Source organism: Juglans microcarpa x Juglans regia, chromosome 8D, assembly GCF_004785595.1.
Source record: "Juglans microcarpa x Juglans regia isolate MS1-56 chromosome 8D, Jm3101_v1.0, whole genome shotgun sequence".
Classification (NCBI taxonomy): Eukaryota; Viridiplantae; Streptophyta; class Magnoliopsida; order Fagales; family Juglandaceae; genus Juglans; species Juglans microcarpa x Juglans regia.
In genome coordinates, this window is record NC_054608.1 from 17,002,297 (window position 1) to 17,026,374 (window position 24,078).

The 24,078-nt window shown below is 37.5% G+C and overlaps 1 protein-coding gene across 1 annotated transcript; it reads left to right on the forward strand.

Annotated features, from left to right (window-relative positions):
- The first annotated feature begins 15,611 nt into the window (after positions 1-15,611).
- On the forward strand, positions 15,612-23,792 carry LOC121242714 (F-box/LRR-repeat protein 15). Its single transcript, XM_041140650.1, has 17 exons — positions 15,612-16,412; positions 17,661-17,922; positions 18,007-18,139; positions 18,338-18,437; positions 18,511-18,708; positions 18,790-19,060; positions 19,145-19,243; positions 19,353-19,441; positions 19,591-19,690; positions 19,789-19,959; positions 20,621-20,773; positions 21,036-21,196; positions 21,273-21,471; positions 22,121-22,587; positions 22,690-22,753; positions 23,190-23,276; positions 23,425-23,792. Exons 1-17 carry the CDS (start codon positions 15,997-15,999, stop codon positions 23,503-23,505), a joined length of 3,051 nt encoding a protein of 1,016 aa, XP_040996584.1. The 5' UTR covers positions 15,612-15,996; the 3' UTR covers positions 23,506-23,792.
- Positions 23,793-24,078: the final 286 nt, after the last annotated feature.

A 24,078-nucleotide genomic window follows, 5' to 3' on the forward strand; every position in this document is an offset into this window, starting at 1 on the left:
TTAGGGCTTATAGCTTATAACTTAGTAATAAGTTCTATTATTAAAAAGTGGAAGATTAAAATCTTAAATTTCCCATTCAAAAACTCAAAAAGAGAGATTAAAATCCTAAATTTCCCCTATGCTTCTATATTTGTATTTTAAATTTTTTTAATAAGTCACGTGGTATCACATCATGGTGTCGCATCAATAAGGCATGGTGACTGATATAAATTATGAAGTATAGTATCTTTACTCTTTAGATTATTGTTTGGAGAGAGTTTTAGCTGTCGTTTAGATAGTGAGTTGAGATAAAAGTTGAATAAAATATTGTTAGAATATTATTTTTTAATATTATTATTTTTTTGGGACTTGAAAAAGTTGAATTATTTATTATATTTTGTGTGAGAATTTAAAAAAATTGTAATGATAAAATGAGATGAAACACTTCTTGTATCCAAATAGGGCCTTAGAATTTTTTTTTTTTTTTGACTATTTTATATATATAGATATAAAATGTATAATTTATTGGGAATGCTCTAAATGTGGCTTGATGCTAGGACTATTCACTTGACTCGACCCGAGAAGTGACATTTTCAACCCAACCCGAACTTGTCCAGTTCCGATTTGTGGCATTCTGGCTCGAAATTGATTAACCAATTTGTATTCATTTCCAAAAAAATCGATTTTTTTGGACCCAATTTTTTAAAAAATTTAGAACTTCCAATTAACAGTTTCTTTGAATTATGTGATTATTTAGAACAAATGCTGATGGGTATTTGTGTAGAGGGAGAACATTGTTCTATAGCAAAGAGTGCAAGCATGAACATATAGAGATTGATGAGGATAAAGAGAAGAAGCTGGAAGCTTTCTCATTCTTCAGCTTCTTCTTCAAATAAAACCATCAGAAAATCAAACTCCACCGAAGATTCCACTTCAAGCAAGACTGTACGAATGAGTATGCTTGTGGTGGCCTAGTCTCTACATGCTTTATAGTAGAGTAGATGATCTTTCAGATTTAGAAAAAATAATCCATGTGAAAGCTCATGGAGGACAAAGCTGGATTTATATGGATATGAGTCTACTATTTGTAAAGTAGTGGAAAGTGGTGGGCATGCATAGATCGATGCGGGTTTGACATCGATGCAGGTTTGACACAGCCTAAGAGGATGCATGCCCACTAGAGATTTTGCATAAGAGGAAGCCCAATGGAAACTCGGCTTTCAAATCCATCATCGTTGAAAAAAAGCCTAAGAATAAAAAACAGAACTAAAATCTACAACCAAAGGTCAAGAAACCTCAAGACCCACACCTTAACTTTCAAAAACCATTGCCACAACCAAAGATTGAGAAACTTTGAGATCTTGAAGAGCCTCCTGTAAGGTTCCTTCAAGTGACCTACTGTAATTCAAGTAAACCACTTGCAATCTCAAACCAGAACACAGGGAAGAAACACTCAAGTCAGTAAAGGAATGAGCAAAATTCAATTATGGACTTGCATGAGAATCTTCGAGGGATTCTCAACCTCCAAAGCCAATTCTTCGAATGATCAATCAACAACAGATAAGCATCCCCAGCACTACTTGTATACTCGCAAACTATGATGGAAGAAATAAAACGCAAACAACAATGAATAAAACGCAAATGCAATAAACTACAATATACAAAATGCTTCGTTTCATTAAAGCCATCCAACAAAACACAGCTGCTTTGCACGCCGAACAACACCCAACATTAAGCCTCCAAAACTCTCCATTTCAAAAAAGCCCCCATCCATCACTTACCCTCCAAAGCTCACCGTTTCATTAAAGACACAATTATGTTATTACCGTTATTTTTATTTCTCCTGAATTTCTTCTTCAACCTGCAGTTCTTCAGCCTTCATAAGAACCAAACTCCCACTGCAGTTCTTCAAGGCCAGCCACAAGGCACCCATGACAATCCCTCCTTCTTCAAGGCCTTGCCCACAAGGCACCTGTGACAAGTATTAAAGGACTGTACCCAGTAAATGTGGATATATTGATTTGAGCTTCCATAAGGATTCCTAAGAACTATCTTCAAGAGAAGCACCCAACCATTTCACCAAGACTTCAGTGGAGGCATGAATGCCCAGCTTCTTCATTCTTCTGTCAAGAATTATCTCAGGTTTAGGTTGCACACTGCCTTCACTATCTACTGGTGGTAATGTTGGTAAAGGAGAGATCTAGTCACCCAGCTTTTTCTTCAAAGAAGAAACAAGAAAAACATGATGTATTTTGGAGGAAGAAGGTAAGTTCAACTTATATGCTGCTGTCCCTATTTTTTGAATGACCTGGAAAGGTCCATAATACCTCGGGGCCAATTTTATATTGTGCCTCATAGCCACAGATTTCTGTCTATAAGGCTGCAACTTCAGAAAAACCTAATCCCCCACTTGGAAAACTCTCTCAGACCTCTTCCTGTCAGCATATAGTTTCATCCTGTCTTGAGCCTTCCTCAAGTTTTCCTTCAAAAGGGACAATACTTCCTCTCTAGATTTCAACTGGTGATCCATTTCAGCATTTGCAGTGGTGCCTGGAATATAAGAAATCAACCGAGGAGGTGGAATTCCATACAAGGCCTGAAAGGGTGAAAAAACAGTTGATGAATGTATAGTGGTGTTATAACACCATTCAGCCATTGGTAGCCAATTACTCCAGCTTTTTGGCTTGGACCCTATATAGGATTTCAAATAACCTTCCACACATTTATTCAAGGCTTTCAGCGTGGCCATTTGATTGTGGATGATATGCTGAGCTAAAAGCCAAAGTGGTTCCTTGCATTTTAAACAATTCTGTCCAAAAAGGACTAGTAAAGATAGTATCTCGATCAGACACAATAGTCTTTGGTAGGCCATGGAGCTTGAATACACTAGCAAAAAAAATCTCAGCTACTTACTAGCTGTATAAGGGTGAGCCAATGGGAAAAAAATGCCCCAACTTTGTCAATCGGTCCGCCACAGTCAAAATGACAGTCAACCCATTTGAACTAGGGAGACCCTCAATAAAATCCATGGCAATGTCAAGCCAAGGAGTTTGAGGAACAGGCAAAGGTTGAAGTAACCCGGCAGGAAGTATAGTTTCATGCTTGTTCACTTGACAAATCTGACTCTCTCTAACTAGCTTTTTAATATCCTTCCTCATGCCTCGCTAGAAAAAATCCATCTTAGCCTTTTGTAACGTTTTATGGTATCCCACACGACCTGCTTCTGGGCTGTGATGAATATGTTGCAGCACTTAGGCATGAAATGATGATGAAGGGACTATTACCAATTTCCCTTTCCTTAAAAGAAGACCTTGCTGAAAAGAGAATTCCTTAGGAACCTGCTGCCCTTGCTGCAAAGCACTAACTAGATTAGTTATGTCACTAGAAAAAGCATAACTTTGTTTAAGTTCTTCTAACCACAAAGGAGTGGGAAATGAGGTAAGAGCCAATGTAGCTGAATCTTCTTCAGACTTTCTGGAATGTGCATCAACAACTTTATTGTCTCTGCCCCTTTTATATTCTACACGAAAATCATAACCCATGAGCTTGGAGATCCACTTATGTTGAGCTTCAGTGGCCACTCTTTGCTCCAACAAGTGCTTCAAGGCCTGTTGGTCAGTTTTAATCTTGAAAGACTGACCCAACAGATATGGTCTATATTTCCCCACTATACACACCAGTGCCAAGAATTCCTTTTCATAGGTAGACAAAAACAATGCTTTTCCTTTTAAAGCTTTACTAAAGAAAGCTATTGGTTGACTGTCTTGCATCAATACAGCTCCCAACCCCACCCTCGAGGCATCACACTCAATAGTGAACTCCTTAGAAAAATTAGAAAGTCTTAATACAGGAGATCTTGCAACAACATATTTCAACTCTTTAAAAGCCTCTTCAGGCTCATCAGACCACACAAAAGAGATCTTTTTCAGCAACATTGTTAATGGGGCAGCTATAGAACCATAGTTCTTGATGAATTTTCAATAATAGCCAGTAAGGCCCAAAAATCCCCTGAATGCTTTCACTGTTTTAGGGACATGCCAGTCCAACATGGAAGAAATCTTCGTAGGATCTGCCTTCACTCCACTCTCTGAAATAATATGTACCAAATAGTCTACCTCAGTAACTCCAAATCTACATTTAGATTTCTTTGCAAATAATGTGTGTTGCTGTAAAACAAATAAAACTAACTTCAAGTGTTTAAGGTGCTCACCAAAATCTTGGTTGTAAACCAAGATATCATCAAAGAACACCAAAACAAATTTTTGAAGGAAAGGCTTGAAAACATGATTCATCAAAACTTGAAAGGTGGCAGGTGCATTGTTAAGCTCAAAAGGCATTACCAAGGACTCATAGTGACTCTCATGAGTTCTAAATGTTGTTTTGGGAATATCCTCTTCTCTTACCCTTATTTGATGATAACTTGATCTAAGATCAAGTTTAGAAAAAAAACTTAGCTTCATAAAGTTCATCAAGCAACTTATCAATGATTGGGATTGGAAACTTGTCCTTGATAGTTTCTTGATTAAGGGCTCGATAATCCATACACATCCTCCAACTACCATCAGTTTTTTTAACAAGCAACACAGGTGAGGAAAATGGACTTTGGCTTGGCCTTATAACACCATTTGTTAACATGTCATGCACATTTTTTTCAATTTTAGATTTTTGATAAGGAGGATACCTATAAGGCCTCACTGAAATTGGTGCAATACCCTCTTTCAACACAATCCGATGGTCAAAAGCTTTAGGGGTGGCAACCCCATTGGTTCATCAAACACTGAACTAAATTGCTGCAAAACTTGTTTCAGTTCAGGCTAAACTTCCTCACGTTTTACTTCAGCTTCTATTGCCACCAATTGCAATAACCATCCTTGCTTCCTAACAGAGGAAGATTTAAGCACATTAACACCAGCTTCCCATTCTATTACATGAGACATAAGTCCTTGCAAGACCAACTTTTTCCCACACACTTCAAACTGCATTGACATATCAATAAAGTTCCATTGGATATGACCCAATGTTTTAAGCCATTGCACACCTAAGACAATGTCACAGCCCCCCCAAAGTAAGAACATGGAAAGGAACCAGAAACTTAGTTCCTTGAACACTTATCAACTCTTCACATCTACCATGACTAAGTATCTTAGTACTATCTGCCACTTTCACCTGAAGAGCCTCATCCTTAACCATCCTCAAATTTAAAGCTTTTACCACCATTTGATCCAGGAAGTTATGAGTACTTCCTTAATCCACCAAAATCTCAACAGAAGATGAGCTAATTTTGCCAACAACTTCATAGCATTATTATTGATACATCCAGAAATGGCATGGATTGAAACTTCTAACTCCTCAGACTCTTTCTCACATTTTTCTTCCACTTCTGGTGCCCATTGTGCCTCAGCACTGCCAATTAACTCCTGCTCAGCACTATTTGCCCCTTGTAAGTAATACACCCTAGGATTTTTGCAAACATGGTTGGGATTCCACTTTTTCTCACAGTGGTAACACAATCCCTTTCGTCTTTTATCATCGATTTGAAAAGAATTCACCTTCTTCAAAGGAAACAAATTCTTTAGGCCTTTATTAGTTTAGATCAGTATGTGCCACATTATTTACTGGCCATTTATTAGCATAATGATGATTTTGCCTCCAAGATTTTCTTGAAGACAGTACATGCTCTTTCTGCAACTTGGCCAAACTGAAAGCAGCCCCTAGGTTCAATGGATTAAGCATTTTTACTGGTATGCAAATTTCATCTTTCAATCCACTAATAAAGCAACTCATTCTATGCTTCTCAGACAAGCCTTTCAACCTATTAGACAATGCCTCAAATTGTGATGTATACAAACTAACTGAAGTAGTTCGTTTCAACCTAGTTAGAGCCTCCATTGGATCATTAAATGCTGATGATCCAAACCTCCCTTGCAAAGCCACCACTAAAGACTCCCATGAATTAAATTGTCCAGCATCTAAGGCATTTTGGTACCACACCAATGCCTCCCCTTCCATATGGTGCAAAGTCACCGTTAACTTCAGATGGAAAGCTATTTGAAAACAATCAAAATACTGATTAGCATTAAAAGTCCAACCAGTAGGATCATTACCACCGAAATGTGGAAAATCCAATCTAACACTCCTTTGAAAACCACCTCTCTCCTCATGATTTCTAGGTTCATGAGATACTTCTCTATCTCTATGAACATTGATATTTATAGAATCAACTAAAGATTTCAACATATCTTAAACTTGATCTAACCTTTCTATTATTCTAGAAATTGCCTATTGTTGATGCTCCAACTGCTTGTGAGTCATTTCTTACTGTCGTTGAGAACCTTCAACCTGACCTTCAATGCTACACGCATGCCATCTGCCATCAAAATCACCATTGTAAGGATCGACTACTATTGATACCACTTGTAAGGTTCCTTCAAGTAACCTACTGTAATTCCAGTAAACCACTTGCAATCTGAAACCAGAACATAGGGAAGAAACACTCAAGTTAGGAAAGGAATGAGCAAGATTCCATTATGAACTTGGAGATAATCTTCGAGGGATTCTCAACCTCCAAAGCCAATTCTTCGAATGATCAATCAACAAAAAATAAGCATCCCCAGCACTGGTTATATACTCGCAGACTGTGATGGAAGAAATAAAATGCAAATAACAATGAATAAAACACAACTGCAACAAACTACAATATACAAAATGCTTCGCTTCATTAAAGCCATCCAACAAAATGCAGCTGCTTTCCAAACGGCACCTAACATTAAGCCTCCAAAACTCCCCATTTCAATAAAGCCTCCAATCCATCACTTACCCTCCAAAGCTCACCGTTTCATTAAAGCCACCATTCTGTTGTTACCGTTATTTTTACTTCCTAAATTTCTTCTTCAACTTACAGTTCTTCTGCCTTCATAAGGACCAAACTCCCACTACAGTTCTTCAAGGCCAGCCACAAGGCACCTGTGACACCTCCGAGGGCCTTGGGTTGATCTTTTGGCTTCAAGAGCGCTGGGTTGATCTTTTAACTATGAGAGAAACGGGAGGATGAAATAAGAGAGAAGATGGAGCTAGTAAGAATAGAAACTAGTGGAGAAGAGATAAGAGAGGAAGAAGAGAGAAGAAGAAGCGACAATAGATAACTAGGGGTGTGTAACACTCCACTTAATTAACCATTAGGATTAACCCTTAAACACTCTAGATTAGGCTTTTAACTTTGGGTTATTACTTACATTAAGGTTGATAGTGAGGTTAGCCTTAATCTTGGCACTTAGTACCATTAAGCTAAGGATTAGAGAAGCAAGTCCATTAGTGAATTTGGTGAGGCTTTTAGGACCTTTGAACATTCATGGGTTTAGCCTAAGAAGCCTTGAAACTAAGCCCACAGGGAATTCAAGACTTAGTAGCTAGCCTTGACCCAAGCATAAGGAAGGCATAAGGCCTTTGGGCCAAACTTAGTGTAGAATGGACCCGTAGCCCAATTAGGCCAAGTCAAACCTTTTCAAGCCAATTTTAGTGGATCTTGAGGTTTCCTTTTAACCCTACAAATATGGAAATGAGGCCCTCTCATTCAAACTCAAGAGCCCATAAGCCATGAACCAACGCAATTGGCCTTTTTAAAGCCCTCGAGGCCCAAAGCCATATTTGGATTTATTTCACCATTCAAGACCAAAAACCTAATACATCATACAATTAGTTTCCTTAAACCCAAATCATACCCTAAGTACCCAAATTAAGTTTTGAAAATTGGCTAAGACCATTAACCATCATACTTGAGATTAGTGAACTTTAAGCCATGCTTTGAAACTTAATTTTGTTTAATTTTTTCTTAAACCTTTTAATTTGAATTTTCTTGAATTATTACATCATTACATCACAATTAGACCTTGCTAATACCCTAACTAAACCTCCCTACACGTCATTAAAGAAAATGACATATCAAATCCAAACCTTGCATCAATCAGCTTTGTGTATTATCCTTTATATGCTTGGACTATTTTGCCCTTAGACTCAACATTTTTGTGGTTTGTCCCCAAGGGTAATATGGTCCTTAAACACCTCATGAGACTCCTTCGAATCCAATTTGAGCCTTGGATGAAATTGGTTACACAAACCAACTCAAATGACCAAACCAAGTGCACCTTGGTCTAGTTTGTGTACGAACCGATTGGGTTGGAATTTAACTAATTATTTGCCATGGTTGAGCCACCACCCCATGCCACCTCCTTCACCACCCAATTCCTAAGAGGTCCCATGACCATCATGAAGAAATTGACTCAATTTTTCTCACCCAAAACCGAAGTCCAAAATTTGCCAAATAAAACCACCAGAATCTGCCAGTTTGCAAGGGTGGTTTGGGTTTTTTTTTTTCCACCTGAATGATGCCCCACGACCTAAACACCTCTATAGGACCAATTTGGCTACAGTGAAGAGAGAATCACGGTGGTTTCAGACCACTATTCTCCCTAGACAAGGTGACATAAGCACATGGAAACAATCTGGAAAATTTCCAGACTTGTGCACCTCCCACTTCACCCAATCACCTTGCACCAAGGCCAACGTCTCCACCCCTCTTGAACCCTATAAATATCTCCTTCACCTCCTCACTTCTTCCACACCTCATATCCAAGCTTCTTCTTGAGGCTTGAGAGCACTTCTCCCTCTTAGAGATCAAAAGAGTGAAACCGAGTGAGTTCTTGAGTGTTCTTGTGTAAGGCTATCTTGAGTGCTTGGAAGACCACGAAATTTGTAAGTTTTCTTACTTTTAATCTTAGTTAGCAAGTCAAGTTTTGTTAAGTTTTCTTATCTTGATTTTCAACCTCAACCATAGAATATTAGCCCTAAATTAGTATATACATGATTTACACAGCTACGACATTATTTTCAAATTTCTCTGGAAGTTTGTAAGATGAGCATAAAATATCATGTTATATGATACATTGAGTGCCTACTTACATGACATGTGAGATTTTCACTATTTTTAGCATATTGCATATAAATGTCATTTTCACATGGTAACTTGCTACATATGCACATGTTTTGAAATTCATTTTCAAGCATAGCATGAAAATTATTTTTGACACGACCCCAAAGGCTAGGATGACGAATTATCCTAGTGGACCGGTAAACCAGACCGAACTGATGTGTTCGGTCCGGTACCAAGTTTGGTTCGGTCCGGTACCGGTTTTATTTTTCTTAAAATCGATCAAAATCTGTCCAGTTTTGAATTTTCTTTTTTTAAAACTGGATCGGACCTAACCATATCGGTTTATATATATTATAAGTTTTTATATTGTATATAATTTTTATATATAATATGTAATTATATATAAAATATTTTTTTAATATATGATAAATTACTTATTAATTTAATATTAAATTTTAAAATCTTATATAACTATTGTCTATTATATTAATAGTTGTACTAATACTATAAAGTACGTATTAATAGTTATGCTAATACTATATCGCTATATATTATAATATATTACTATAGTCTATAATATAATGTATAACTATAATCAATAATACTTTTAGATTCCCTACTGTAGGCTTTGTCCATCTATGAACCCTTGCCTGAGTCTCAGAATTAGCACCAATTTCCTTTTGGAGAGTCTCCATGTGAGAAGATAGTTCTTTCCTGGCCTGAACTGTGACTTCCTGAGGGTGTTTAAAAGCTTTTCCATGCAAGACTTCATTTCTTCTAACCCATATCCCCTTCATTGTAATTGCAACCTCATTTAACTCCCCTGGTTCGAGCTTGCCAATCAGTTCTGCCCAAATATTAAAAAACAAGTCACTGTGAAGGGATAGTTTTTGCACTTTCTTTGGACCTTGACACCACACATCTTTAGCACCACTACATCCCCATAAAGCATGGCCAGAGGTCTCAGGTTCCATTTTGCATATTAAACAGAGGTTATCCTTTACCACCTTCCTCCTTTTCATATTAGCCATAGTGGGTAATGCTTCACTGCATGCCCTCCAAACAAACATCTTGGTGGCAGGAGGTACATTGAGGTTCCAAATGGTCCTCCACACTTGGCAATCCTTTGTTCTGCCTGATGTTTCTCCTTCTTGCTCTCTTTCCAATTCTTTGCTGAGATAGTATCCACTTTTGATTGTGTAACTGCCATTGGGAGTAAACTGCCATGTTAGGTTGTCTTCTCTCCCTCCTAAACTGATGGGAATTGCTTTCATGCCCTCTATTTTCTGATGAGTAAAAAGTTCAAGGAGGAGAGAATCCTGCCATTTCTTCTGTTGAGGATCAATGATGTCACTGACTTTGTCACACCAGCACTCTACTTCTCAAGGAGTCAAAATCTTTTGTGCAGGTAATGAAGGTATCCATCTGTCTTGCCAAATATTAATCTTCTGTCCATTTCCAACCCTCCATATGAGCCATTCCTTTAACAATGTTAAGCCAGCATGAGTTCCTCTCCACGCAAAGGAAGGCCCACTCCCCAGCTTTGCTTCGAGCAAATCACCTTTGTTGAAGTACTTTTGCTTTAAAATTTGTGCCACTAGGGATGTTGGATTTTGAAGGATCCTCCATCCCTGTTTGGAGAGTAAGGCAAGATTAAAGCATCTCAGGTCTCTAAATCCAAGCCCTCCCATATCCTTCCTGCCACTAAGTTGCTTCCAATTGATCCATTGAATTTTTGAGGAGTCTTCATTGAATCCCCACCAAAATTTCCTGAGTATCTGATTCAACTTCCTTGAGCAAAATCTCTTTTCCTGCTGTAGAGAGAAATTTGGTCCTCCAATTAGTAACCTGAGACCAAGTTCTATTAATTAAGGAGTGGAATGAGGCTATCTTCTTTCTTCCCACCAAAGTAGGTAAGCTCAGGTATTTCTCAAAACTAGAGATGGAGGGAACACCAGCTAGTTGCAAGATCTGCTGTTGAGTCATCAAGGCAGTGTTCTTACTAAAGAAAATGGCAGACTTATCCTTGTTTAATACCTGTCAAGATCTGCTGTGCAAGCGTGGGAAGGCAGGATTGGCATTGGTGTACTTATCAGAGACCATCAAGGTCTTGTGATAGGTGCCATTCGTGCTAATAGATCCTTGAGAGGCAGTGTTTTTTTTATGCTGAAGCATATGGGCTACTTTTGGCAAGTGGTTTTTGCAAGGAAATTGGTGTAAGGCAGTTCTGCTTGGAGGGAGATTCAAAACAGGTTGTCGACCAACTGAATCAAGATAGTCCTAATTGGAGCATACGCGGATGTCTCATATCAAATGCCAAAACTATCCTAAATTCAGCTGCTGTCTAGTCAATTTCACATGTCTAATGTGAGGCTAACATGACAGCTCACAGGCTAGCAAAAGCGGCATTCGAGTGCACTGAAGATGTGTATGATATTGAGATATGTCCATCCTGTATTCTTCATGTGGTCACTAAGGAAATGAGTTAAGCTTTATCTACTTTTCCTTTGTACTGATGGTTTTCATGTAAGTGCTTATTGTTGATTAATAAGATCAATTTTATTATATATAAAAAAAACTATAATCTATAATACAAATATAATATATATTATAATATACTACAATATATTATCACTATAATATTATATATTATAATATACTATTATATATATTATATAATATATAATATAGTATATTAAAATAAAAAAAAGGACTGAATCGGACATGAACATATAAAACCGGAAGTACAAGTTTAGGGGGGTAACCGGTATGGAATCGGTTCTTGAAAATGAAAAACCAGTATATACAAATTTGGTCATAAATTTTGTTCAAAACCAAACCATACCGAACCAGTTACACCTTTTAAAATAACATGGAGGTGGAGGTGTGAGAGAGGCAAAGAGTAAAATAAGGAAATTAGGTTTTTTTACTTTTATATCTCGACGTAGTGGACGAGTAGATGGCCCCATTTAGATTCAAAACTCACATCAACTCATTTCATCTCATCATTACAAGTTTATCAAATTTTCACACAAAATATAATAAACAATTCAACTTTTTCAAATATCAAAACAATAATAATATTAAAAATAATATTCTAAAAATATTTTATTCAACTAATCTAAAATCATCTCAACTCATCTCTAAATTCAAACGAGGCCTTAAATCGGATGGATTTTTGTTTGTGCGTTCGGGTAACGGGTAATTATCCAGCCTGAACTGTTTAGATTTGGAAAAATGGTTAAAAACTCCAAAATTGAAAATAGAGAAACTGTTCAGATATGAGAGACCATGTTCAGTCTGTAGCCAGTGTGGAACCGAAAGTCACAACCTAGATGAATGATGAATTGTTGAAGCCATATACTATAGAAGAGGTTCACCTTGCTCTTACTCAAATGCATCCAACAAAAGCTCCAGGGCCTGATAGTATGTCCCCTATTTTCTATCAAAAGTACTGTAATATTATAGGACCTTCTGTTTCTAAGGCAGTGTTAGATGCTCTGAATACTGGGGTTTTTCCTAAGTAATTAAATCATACATTCATATGTCTTATTCTTGAAAAGCAAAACCCTTCTAGAGTAGCAGAAATTCGCCCTATTAGTTTGTGTAACGTTCTTTATAAACTTATATCCAAGGTGGTAGCCAATAGATTGAAGCATATTTTGCCTTTGATAATTTCTACTTCTTAGTCAACTTTTGTACCAAGCAGATTAATTATTGATAATGTTTTAGTGGCATATGAGATCATTCACTTTCTAAGGCAAAAGAGAGTGGGAAAGAAGGGCTACATGTCTATTAAATTGGACATGAGCAAAGAGTATGATCGAGTTGAGTGGGATTTTTTGGAAAGAATTATGACTCAATTGGGGTTTGAGGTAAGATGGATCAAACTGGTTATGTTCTGTGTTTCCACAGTTTCCTTTTCTGTCTTGATGAATGGAGTTCCAAAAGGGTGCATCAAACCAACTCAAGGATTGAGACAAGGGGACCCGTTGTCCCCTTATCTATTTCTCCTATGTACTGAGGGGCTGGTTAATTTGTTAAAACAAGCAGCAGAGAACTCTGTGGTGTTTGACATTCGAATCTGTAGAGGGGCACCTTTAATAAACCACCTACTCTTTGCTGATGATAGTGTCATCTTTTGTAAGACAAATCTGAATACAAACCTTGCTATACAAAATTTGTTAAAGAAGTATGAATTGGCATCTGGACAAAAATTGAATATGGATAAAGCCAGTATGGTGTTTAGTAGAAATGTGAGAGATGAGGATAAAGAGGAAATCAGAAACCTATGGGGAGGAAGTGCTGTGCAACAATATGAGAAATACTTGGGTTTGTCTCCAATGATAGGAAGAAAAAAGTCCATTGTATTTTCTGATGGAAGAAACTGCAATGTTGGAAGGAAAACCAGCTCTCACAAGGAGGAAAGGAAGTATTACTGAAAGCAGTAGCCCTTGCTATACCAACCTATGCCATGTGTTGCTTTAAACTGCCTGAAAGTCTCTTAAAATATCTTGAAGGTATGATGGCCAAATTCTGGTGGGGGAGCACTAAGGAGAATAAAAAAATCCATTGGGTCAAGTGGAAAAAGATGTGCAAATCCAAGTTTCAAGGGGGGTTAGGCTTTAAATATCTTAAGCTATTTAATATGGCTCTTCTTGCAAAACAAGGCTGGAGGCTTGCCATTCAAACAGCTTCTCTCTTGTACCAAGTCTATAAAGCAAGATACTTTCCCAAGACAGACTTTTTGGATTCAAAGCTGGGTTATAACCCCTCCTATGCTTGGAGGGGCATATGGGAATCAAGAAATCTTTTACTGCAGGGCTGTCAAAAGAGAGTAGGGGATGGAAAGACAATAAGAATTTGGCATGATCCATGGATTTCAAGATACATAAATTTAGTTCATGAACAAAATATGGTGGAGCAGAATGTTGAGTTGCCTGAAATTGTGGATTCTTTAATAAATATGGAAACCAGATGGTGGGATACTCAAAAAATACGAGCTCTCTTCAATCCAATTTTAGTTGAGAAGATTCTGAAGATTGTTATCTGTCCAATGGGTTATGAAGATAGGTGGATGTGAATGGAGGAGAGGAGTGGTGTCTTCAGTGTTCGAAGTGCCTATAAACTGCTTCAAAATAATTGTGACAATGTTGAAGGGGAGAGTTGTAATAGCAGTATTTTTAACAAGCTTTGAAAATCAATTTGAAAGTTGAAGTTACCTTTGAAAATCAAGATATTTGCATGGAGACTGTGCAAAGATTGTTTACCAACTGGTTTAAATCTGCTAAAGAAGCATGTGAACATTGATCCAAAATGCAGCATGTGTGCTGATCAAGATGAGGATGTGGGGCATGCAATTGTCTATTATGCTGAGCTGGTTGAGTTTTGGAAATATCATTTGCCAATTCTGTTTGTTATAACAAAACCTATTTATTTTGTTGATATGATCCTACATGTGCAGCAAATGGGGACAACAGAGGAGTTGCAAAAGTTCTTTTTAATAGCATGGAGTTTTTGGTTTAGGAGAAATAAAAAGATACACGATGATGTGGTATTTACTCCTAAACAGGTTGTTGATCATGCTATGTCTGTGCAAACGTGTTATACTTCCTTTTCTCAACAGAAGAACATAAACCAGAAGAAATATGGCTGCCATTGGAACCCTCCTCATGCAGGTTTCCTTAAACTAAATGTGGATGGGGCGTTATTCTTTTATCAAAAGAAAACAGGGATTGGGATTGTTCTTAGAGATGAAAAATGATACATTATTTTTGCAGCTAGCAAGGTGGAATTTCATATTGAAAAGCCAGATATAATTGAGTTGGTGGTAGTACTAAGGGGTTTACAGTTATATCTTCAGTCTGGGATCACAACGGTACAAGTGGAATCAAATTGTAAGCTACTAATAGATGATTTGCAACATGAGTCTTTCCAAGCTGCATCACGACTAGGAAATTTGGTCTTAGAAGTTAAAAAGTTGATGTCTTATATTGATGTTTGTACATGTCAGTTTGTTAATCAGTTGGGAAATAGTGCTACTCATAAGTTAGTTAGAATGGCTTGGAACATTGATGATTTGGTTGTATGGGGGGATTTTGTACCTGAGTCTCTTGCCCATATCATTTGAGTGGAAAAGATTTCTTGCAAGATACAATATATGAAAGTCTTCTTATAAAAAAGGGATTCTGTACCTGAGTCTCTTGCCCATATCATTTGGGTGGAAAAGAATTCTTGCAATTCTTGATGCAATATATGAAAGTCTTCTTATAAAAAAGAAAAAAAAGAAAAAGAAATAGAGAAACTATTCGAGTATTTTTATTCCGATCAGGTTGGGAAATCGGGTCGGACCAGGCATACGGATACTTTGTACAGGCCTACTTGATACTATCTATCCACTTATAAATATTTTATACATTTCCCTCTTCCTCTCTCTTTATTATTTATTTTTCTCCTTTTTTTCATCTATTTTCTTTATTATTAATATTATTTTCTGTTTTTTATACATTTTATTTTTAAAAGAATTAGATAAGAAATTTGAATAAGTTCTTGTATGGTTCTTTGAATAAGTTGCTAATTAAACTAGAAAAAAGGATTTAATTAGTTATTTTAAATAAAAAAAAATATATAGATAAACAATTGGGAACGATATTAGTTTTTTGGTTTGAGTTCAAACTTCATTTATACAACAGAAACGCCGTAAAATGGGCACCAAAACGTTGTCGTGTCCTTCCAACCCAAGTCTTTCGTTCTAACTTCTATACGAAGTTTCGAACTCACTCCTGGATAACATCCGCAAGTCCACAACAAAGCAGCTCACAAGATCTGATCAGATCCCTTCAGATCCCCTCAATATCTGTCAACAACTCTGTGTTCTCTCTGTATAAATATCTGCACATATTGACCAATTCTTATTTAATCTTCCAAAGAATTCGATTTTGCAAATCGAGTCGACGGTTTGATTTCTAGGGTTTCGGAGCCTCCGACGTCGCTTCCTCGATTTCTGCTGCAATTGTGGTGTGAATGTGGGGTTGAAATGTGTGGGATCGTGATCTAGGGTTCGTAAAGGTCTTGTCTTTACCTCCGAGTGCATGAAGATTTGGTGCTTCTGTCTATGCTTTACCAGGGAAGAAGAGGACGACAGAGAAGAATTAGGAGAGGAAGATAAAGGGGAGGCTATGGGGGACAACGTTTTCCGAGATAAGGACGATCCTGAGGGCAGAGTCAAGAATGAGGAGGAACCCGAGCAACTAGGGTTCGCGGGGAATGGTCGCGGGCGGGATGAGCAGCTGAGGCTGTTCGAAGACGATGACGATGACGATGCCGTTGCAATACGTGATGGGGCTGCGCATTGGGAGGGGGCGGCGCGCGCCGGTTCGCTCTTCTCGTGGTTTCGAATCTCGCGAGGCTCCGACGGAGAGGCTAGCTCGGCTTCGGCGGCTGGTGGTGTCGAGGATCGTGGTCATGATTATCACCATAAGCGCTTCAAAGCTCACTCTGATTCTCAGTGAGTCTCTCATCTCACAATGTTTGCATGCGTGTGTAGATGTGTGAATTTACATGTATTTTGCTTCATTCCCTCGATGAATTTCATTTCGTTGGAATCGAACTTCGTTCTGACTGTAATTTTAATGTTCTTTTTGCATCTCCATTTGTGGTTTGAGTTGGCGGGAAGATTAGGAAGGCAGTGAGTGTATATTCTGAGATTTTAGTTAGAAAAACAGCTTGTTTTGGCGATGATCGTGCTTGATATCCTAATGGCCGCGTTTTAAGTGTAATTGTATGACTTTATTGTTGAATGTTACTTTTGTTTTCTTGCTTTTATTTTTTTCTTTTTTGCGTATGATGCAGGCGTTGCTGGTATTTTAATGGGGGATGCAATGTGCTCTCTCTAAAGAGTATCGGAAGTATATATATGGGCTTAAGTTTTGGTGCATTAAAATAAAAATGTAGCATGCTACGAATTGTTGTGAGTTTTGTATGTCAATAAATCTTATATGTAAAAATACTTATTGTGCATTTTGTATAATTATCCACTATGGAGGACGTGAGTGGATATTTATGCTACACAAACTTGCTCTGCCTTAAAGATTTGACATTATATCCACGATTATCACACTTGGCATGCAAAAATAGCAGAAAGTAGTACAACTACAATAGTTTTATAGGATTTCTTTCTTATATTTTCTGGGGCTCTGGATTTTGTGATTAAATTATGCTATTCAATTACGGTCTAATAGAAGGTTGAAGTGAGTGCCTTTGTTTCATTGGGGCCCAACCCTAAGGTAGTCCCTTTTGGTCGGGAAGTGTTTCAGTCTTGTTCTTACGTAAAGTGGATGTGCACTCATCTATGTATCTCATGTGCCGTGCACCCATGCATATGGTCCATAGATCATGCCTTCAATGGGTCTTGCGAATGTGTGATGCGTCTTGCAAATGTGTGAGTGCTACTATTTTCCCAATGGGAACTTGGTGGAAACTGATTTCCTTTAGCATGCATGAACCTTTTCTATCTAAGGAAAAACTTTTTTGGAGAGATTTGAACACCGTCTGGATTTGATATCGTGATTTGCGTATTGCATAAGTTATTCAAGAATTGACCTCTGGTTTTGACTTGGATATGCATGCTATGTATGTTGAACACTTGCATGATGAAAACCTTTTATTGCAGTGACTGTCATTTCCCTCTGGTTTTGACTTGGATATGCCTGCTATATATGTTAAATACCTACTTGATGAAAACCTTTTATTGCAGTGACTATCATTTCCCAACTTTAGTGGGTTCAAATGCCGGAAACTCTAGGTCATCTGCAGAGAGAGTTTACCATATTAGTCAGGGATCTTCAATTCCACCTGAGAATCAGTTATTTTATCATTCACTGACCATGACTGATGGTGGTGATGAGAATCCCTCTGAATCTAGTGATGGGAAAGATGATGGAGGAGATGAGATTGGAGATCTAAAGACAGAAGATTTTGAAGTTCGGATGGATCTTACAGATGATTTACTCCATATGGTATACATTGCCTAAGACTTTTTGGAAATTCTCATTATCACTTGCCTTCGATTTTTTAATCATTTTAGTGTTATTTTCTTCCAGGTTTTCTCTTTCTTGGACCACATCAATCTTTGTCAAGCAGCCAGAGTGTGTAGGCAGTGGCGAGGAGCTAGTGCACATGATGATTTCTGGAGATGTTTGAATTTTGAGAACCGGAACATATCTATAGAACAATGTGAGTTTTGATATGATGTTGTATACTCCTGTTACATTTTTAGTTTGTTCAAAAAATCGGATGGCCGGCACAGGATAAAGAATATGGATTTATGAGACTTTGTGAACTGGTGTTTATCTATGTTTTGGTGGGCATTTTATGTGCGGTATCTCTGCTGAAGAAAGTAGGAAGTTTCTCATTTAATGGATTTATTTGCAGTCGAGGATATGTGTCGGAGGTATCCAAATGCTATAGAAGTGAATATTTCTGGTGCTCCTGCTATTCACCTGCTTGTCATGAAAGCAGTCTCTTCATTAAGGTGAGAGGATTTTGTTTTGGCTTTTCTGGTTGATATTTCGTGATCATGGCTAATATATTTTCATGGTTGTTAGAAATCTGGAGGTTTTGACATTGGGGAGAGGGCAGCTAGGGGATACCTTTTTCCATGCTTTAGCGGATTGTTATTTGTTGACGAGATTGAATGTAAATGATGCTACTCTTGGTAATGGTATTCAAGAAATACTTATAAACCACGATGGCTTGCGTCATCTTCAACTAACTAAGTGCCGGGTGATGCGTGTATCTGTCAGGTAAACTGATTTAAGGTTAAAAGTAAACTATCATATCTGTCAGTCTGTTGACATTTTTTACTAATATATGACCTTTTACAGGTGCCCACAACTTGAAACTATGTCTTTGAAGCGCAGTAACATGGCTCAGGCTGTGCTGAATTGCCCACTTCTCACTGAGCTCGATATAGGCTCTTGCCACAAGCTTTCTGATGCTGCTGTTCGTTCAGCAGTGACTTCATGCTCTCAGTTAGAGTCTCTAGACATGTCAAATTGTTCATGCGTGAGTGACGAAACTCTACGTGAGATAGCCCTCACTTGTCCTAATCTCCATTTTCTTAATGCTTCGTACTGCCCAAACATATCACTTGAGGTCAGTTTCAAGAGTTTGTTACAACCTTCCTTCTGGAATTATTGGTTACATCTTTATCTGACATGCTTCATTGCTTCTTTTCAGTCTGTTAGACTGCCGATGTTGACAGTTCTTAGGCTCCACAGCTGTGAGGGTATCACTTCTGCTTCGATGGCTGCAATAGCTCATAGTTATATGTTGGAGGTTTGAAAGATTTGCTTACATTCGATATTGATGTTGTCTGCTTGTCTGTGTTGCCTCTTGAGTAAATGCTACTTTCAATGTCACAAAATGAGCTAATAATTTGTTTCAGGTTTTGGAACTTGACAATTGCAGTCTACTGACTTCTGTATCCTTGGATCTTCCACACTTAAAGAATATTAGATTAGTACATTGTCGCAAGTAAACTCCGATGCTCCTTTTAATCTTTCCCCTTTCACCCAATCTTCCTCGAAAAGTGAACGCAAATGCACCCTCTCACACATCTTTTTCCCTGGTGGAAATTTTTCTGTTTCATTCTTTTATTTGTTATAATTATATTTTTCCTGCAGATTTGCGGATTTGAATTTGCGTAGCACCACACTATCAACTATAATGGTTTCTAATTGCCCTGCACTTCACCGTATTAACATCACTTCAAACTCACTTCAGGTATGTCTTTAGGTCAGCAGTTTGGTCTGTTTCTTCCTCATGTCCTTGATCACTTGCCAGAGACTGCATTTTAATAAATTGGTTTGATGGACATGTAGAAATTAGCATTGCAGAAGCAGGAGAGCTTAACCACATTGACATTGCAATGCCAAACTTTGCAAGAAGTGGACCTCACAGATTGTGAATCTCTAACAAATTCTATTTGTGAAGTTTTTAGCGATGGTGGTGGATGCCCTATGCTAAAGTCGTTGGTTCTCGATAACTGTGAGGTTTGTGAATTGGGCCATTTCATTTCATGTATTTATCATTTTGCTAAATTTACTTGTGTCCGGCATTTGAAACTATGCCTAATTGAAGGTGGTGTTTGGTTCTCATACTAGGTGTTCTCTTTATCATTGTTTGGTCTTCTTTAATGATTATCTGTATGATATTAAGTTTCCTCACAAAGTAGTGTTTGTTAACTCCACAAAGTAGTGTTTGTTAACTCCAAACCTTAAACTTGTTGCTTTGAATACTTTGTTTTAAAGCACCTCCATTTGTTCGCAATGTTTAGGCAAAGGATAAATCCAGGGACCTACTTGCTTTAACATACATAGATAATGAGAAAATTTAATTGATACTTTGTTTAGATATGCCATGTATTCCAAATCCATATTAGAAGGGGGCTCACTACATTAGCAAGGGTTTGAGGATTGAGGAGTGTAAAGGAGCCTGGTGGAATGGTTTGGCTTGGTGGAACACTTTTTTTTTTTTTTCTCATCTTATTTGTGATTCAATTCCAAACTTGTTACTTCCCGATGTCGTTGTGAATAAAATTGTGGTGATGTGCAGTGCTATTGTGGTTTACTATCGTATTGACTTTACATCTACCGAGTCATAGCTTTATTTGCTTTCCCCCTTGATTTAATATGATAATTCTACTTTGTTCAGAGCTTGACAGCGGTGCGATTCTGCAGTGCTTCTTTATTTAGTCTTTCCCTTGTCGGTTGCCGGGCTATCACTGCTCTTGAACTCACATGCCCCTATCTGGAGCAAGTTTGCTTAGATGGTTGTGATCATCTTGAAAGAGCATCGTTTTGTCCTGTAAGTGAGAATGATTGCTTAAATGCACTTTTACTGTATCATACACTGCTCTTGACATAATGTTTCATTGAGTATTAAATAGTAAGCGCTGAGGTGATAAATTTTGCATTAAGTATATTTTGCCAGTTGTTTAAACCTTGCAGAAAATTTTTATGCTATTAGTGCCACTCTTGTGTTTCATATTTTTATATAGTTTATGCGCATACTTATTTGCATACTTTTTGTATTAAATATTGCTGAACTTTAATTGTTTTCTTATTAGGTTGGCCTACAGTCCTTGAATCTGGGAATATGTCCTAAACTGAATGTTCTCAGTATTGAAGCACCACATATGGTGTTGCTTGAATTGAAAGGATGTGGTGTGCTATCTGATGCATCTATTAACTGTCCACTTTTGACATCTCTGGATGCTTCCTTCTGTAGGTTAGTTGGCTTTTTATAGTCTTTGGTTGTCCTTTGTTACTGCTCAAACTGACTCCTTTTTCTTTTTCACTTGCAGCCAACTCAAGGACGACTGCTTGTCTGCAACGTCTGCTTCATGCCCGCTGATTGAGTCATTGATATTGATGTCATGCCCATCAATTGGTTCTGATGGACTTTATTCCCTACGCTGCCTTCCACATTTGACTGTGCTGGATTTATCATACACTTTTTTACTGAATTTGCAGCCTGTTTTTGACTCTTGTTTGCAACTAAAGGTAATTTCTCTAAACAGATATATCGGTAGTCTACTTTTGACATGGGGTATATTCCTCCACTTCAGAGATGAAAGTTTAGCAAAAACTAACAAGAAACTCCAATTATTTGTCAACCGGAGTAACCATTAATCTAAGTTCTCAATTATAACTGCTAAAATCTCCAATTGTTGGATTGAAATGCATGCTTTTGTTAAATTAATGAGAGAATCTTATTAATTTTTCTAGATTATCGGGTTTTTATGTTGAGGCTAACCTTTTGATGGTCCTCATTTATGAGAATCACTGTACAGAACATAGCATGAATGTTCTTTTTGATTATAAATATTGGTAAACTTCTTAGAATCATATAAATCACTTAAAAAGGAAATAGTTCAATTGGTACGCCAATTGTACATGTTCATATTATTGTTTATGGGGACCATTAAGTTGTGTAAGATTCCATAGAAAATTACATACGAAGTGATATTTTGGGTTTATAGTCAGAGTTTTGATCAAAAAAAGAAAAAAAAGAATGAAATTTAACAGATGGGTTTTCTACCAAGAAAAAAATGGTTTGTTGGACATCATATTTTTGTTACCGGCAGTTATGACCAGAAAAATATTGAATGGCACCCAAGGGCCTGACACCTTTTCTTTATGCTTCTCCTAGGTTTTAAAGTTACAAGCATGCAAGTATCTTGCTGACTCATCTCTTGAGCCCCTTTACAAGGAAGGTGCCCTACCAGCTCTCCAGGAATTGGACTTGTCTTATGGGACCCTCTGTCAGTCTGCTATAGAAGAACTTCTTGCTTGCTGCACGCACCTCACACATGTGAGCTTGAATGGCTGTGTTAATATGCATGACCTAAATTGGGGTTATGGTGGTGGTCAGATTTCTGAGCTGCCTAGCATATATACCTCATTTTCCACATTTTCGCCTGACAGTATCCATGAGCTAATTGAGCAGGCCAACCGTCTACTACAGAACCTAAACTGTGTAGGTTGTCCGAATATTAGGAAAGTTTTCATTCCACCAGCAGCACGTTGCTTCCATTTGTCATCGCTCAATCTTTCTCTATCAGCAAATTTGAAGGAAGTTGATCTTGCCTGTTTCAATTTGTGCTTTCTTAATTTGAGGTACCTTTCTTTTATTGAAAAAAAATATATGTAAATGAAACCAATTTGTGATACTCTATGATGTTTTTATCCATGCTGACTTTTATTCGTCATACCCATCAGTAATTGTTGCTCTTTGGAAATATTGAAGCTAGAGTGTCCGAGATTGACTAGTCTTTTTCTTCAGGTATGCATTTTCCATTCCATGTTTGAGGTCCTTAATCATTGTCTTGGTTCATGTCACTTGAAGATATGAAACTTGTATTTTTTTTATTCATTTTCTTTAATAACCAGTGTTAGAGACATTTGGATTGGGTAGTTGGATAATGGTATTTACTCCGAGGAATTCCCTCTAACTCAGACAGCCAAGGTTTTATGTTCTGTAGACTTTAATATGTAATATTCTGGGACTCTTCCAGTTCCTGATTGGTTTTGTACCCTTGGTTTGCAACTGTATCATTTTTCTTTGTTGAAACTTGGCACCAAATATGATGTTTGGTGTCAATGCAGGCTTGTTTTCTTTTTCGTCCTTTCTATGTTGAAAAAGGTGTATATCGTTTTAAAGTTGGTTTGTGTTTGAATCTAATACCGTTCCTCGACTTTTGAAATTGGGGCTTTGTTAGTCTTGCAACATTGATGAAGTAGCCGTTGAAGCTGCCATATCAAAGTGTAGCATGCTGGAGACCCTGGATGTCCGCTTTTGTCCGAAGGTGAGAACAGCCTCTGCTAATCTTTAGTTTCGTGCAGTATAAACATCTGATCAATAATAATTCCTCTTAAGAACGGGATTCGTATTTACAGCCTGAATTACTATTTTCACTCTTTATCCTTTTGGGGGTATTGTATTGTGACTGACAGGTATGTTCGATGAGCATGGGGAGATTACGTCTGGTATGCCCTAGTTTGAAGCGTATCTTCAGCAGTCTGTCACCATTATGATGTGATAGGATCCTTTGTTTCATTTGTATCCGCGGCGATTTCAGGAGGCAATCAGCTTGACAAGTGATCTGTGATTTGGGCCATATATATTGTAAATGCCATCTTTCCTAGCCTTAAATCTTATGTTTTATTTTTCGTTGTTGGTGTTTGTTTGGTGATAAGGTACTTCATGTAGCTGGCTTTTATGTAACAATAGAATAAGTTATTTTTGTTTAATATTGATGATTGTTTTATATTAATTGCTCATTGTAGATTCAATTGCCGAGTGAACCGCCATCAATTTCCTATTGTTGGCATCTATTTTGTTGTGGGGTGTTTTGCTTTGAACTTTGAAGGTAATTGACGTGGATGGATGTCTTTATGTAATACAGCAAGATGTCTTTGCTTGTAAATTAATTAATATATATTATTGCTTCTTAATTTATTTTGTGGGTCATGTAGTTTTGCCCTTGCTGATTTTTATCGGTCATGTAATTTACAAGCGGACAGTTTTCCCCACAGAAGTTTCGTCCAGCCCCATTTAAAAAATTGACAGCATTTAAGTACATGTTTTTTAGTATTTTAAATTAGACC

Coding starts and splice junctions, on each gene's coding strand:
- LOC121242714 (XM_041140650.1), top strand. CDS start 15,997: ATGAAGATTTGGTGCTTCTGTCTATGCTTTACCAGGGAAGAAGAGGAC. Junction 22,588..22,689: donor TTGTGCTTTCTTAATTTGAG/GTACCTTTCTTT, acceptor CATACCCATCAG/TAATTGTTGCTCTTTGGAAA. Junction 22,754..23,189: donor TGACTAGTCTTTTTCTTCAG/GTATGCATTTTC, acceptor GGGCTTTGTTAG/TCTTGCAACATTGATGAAGT.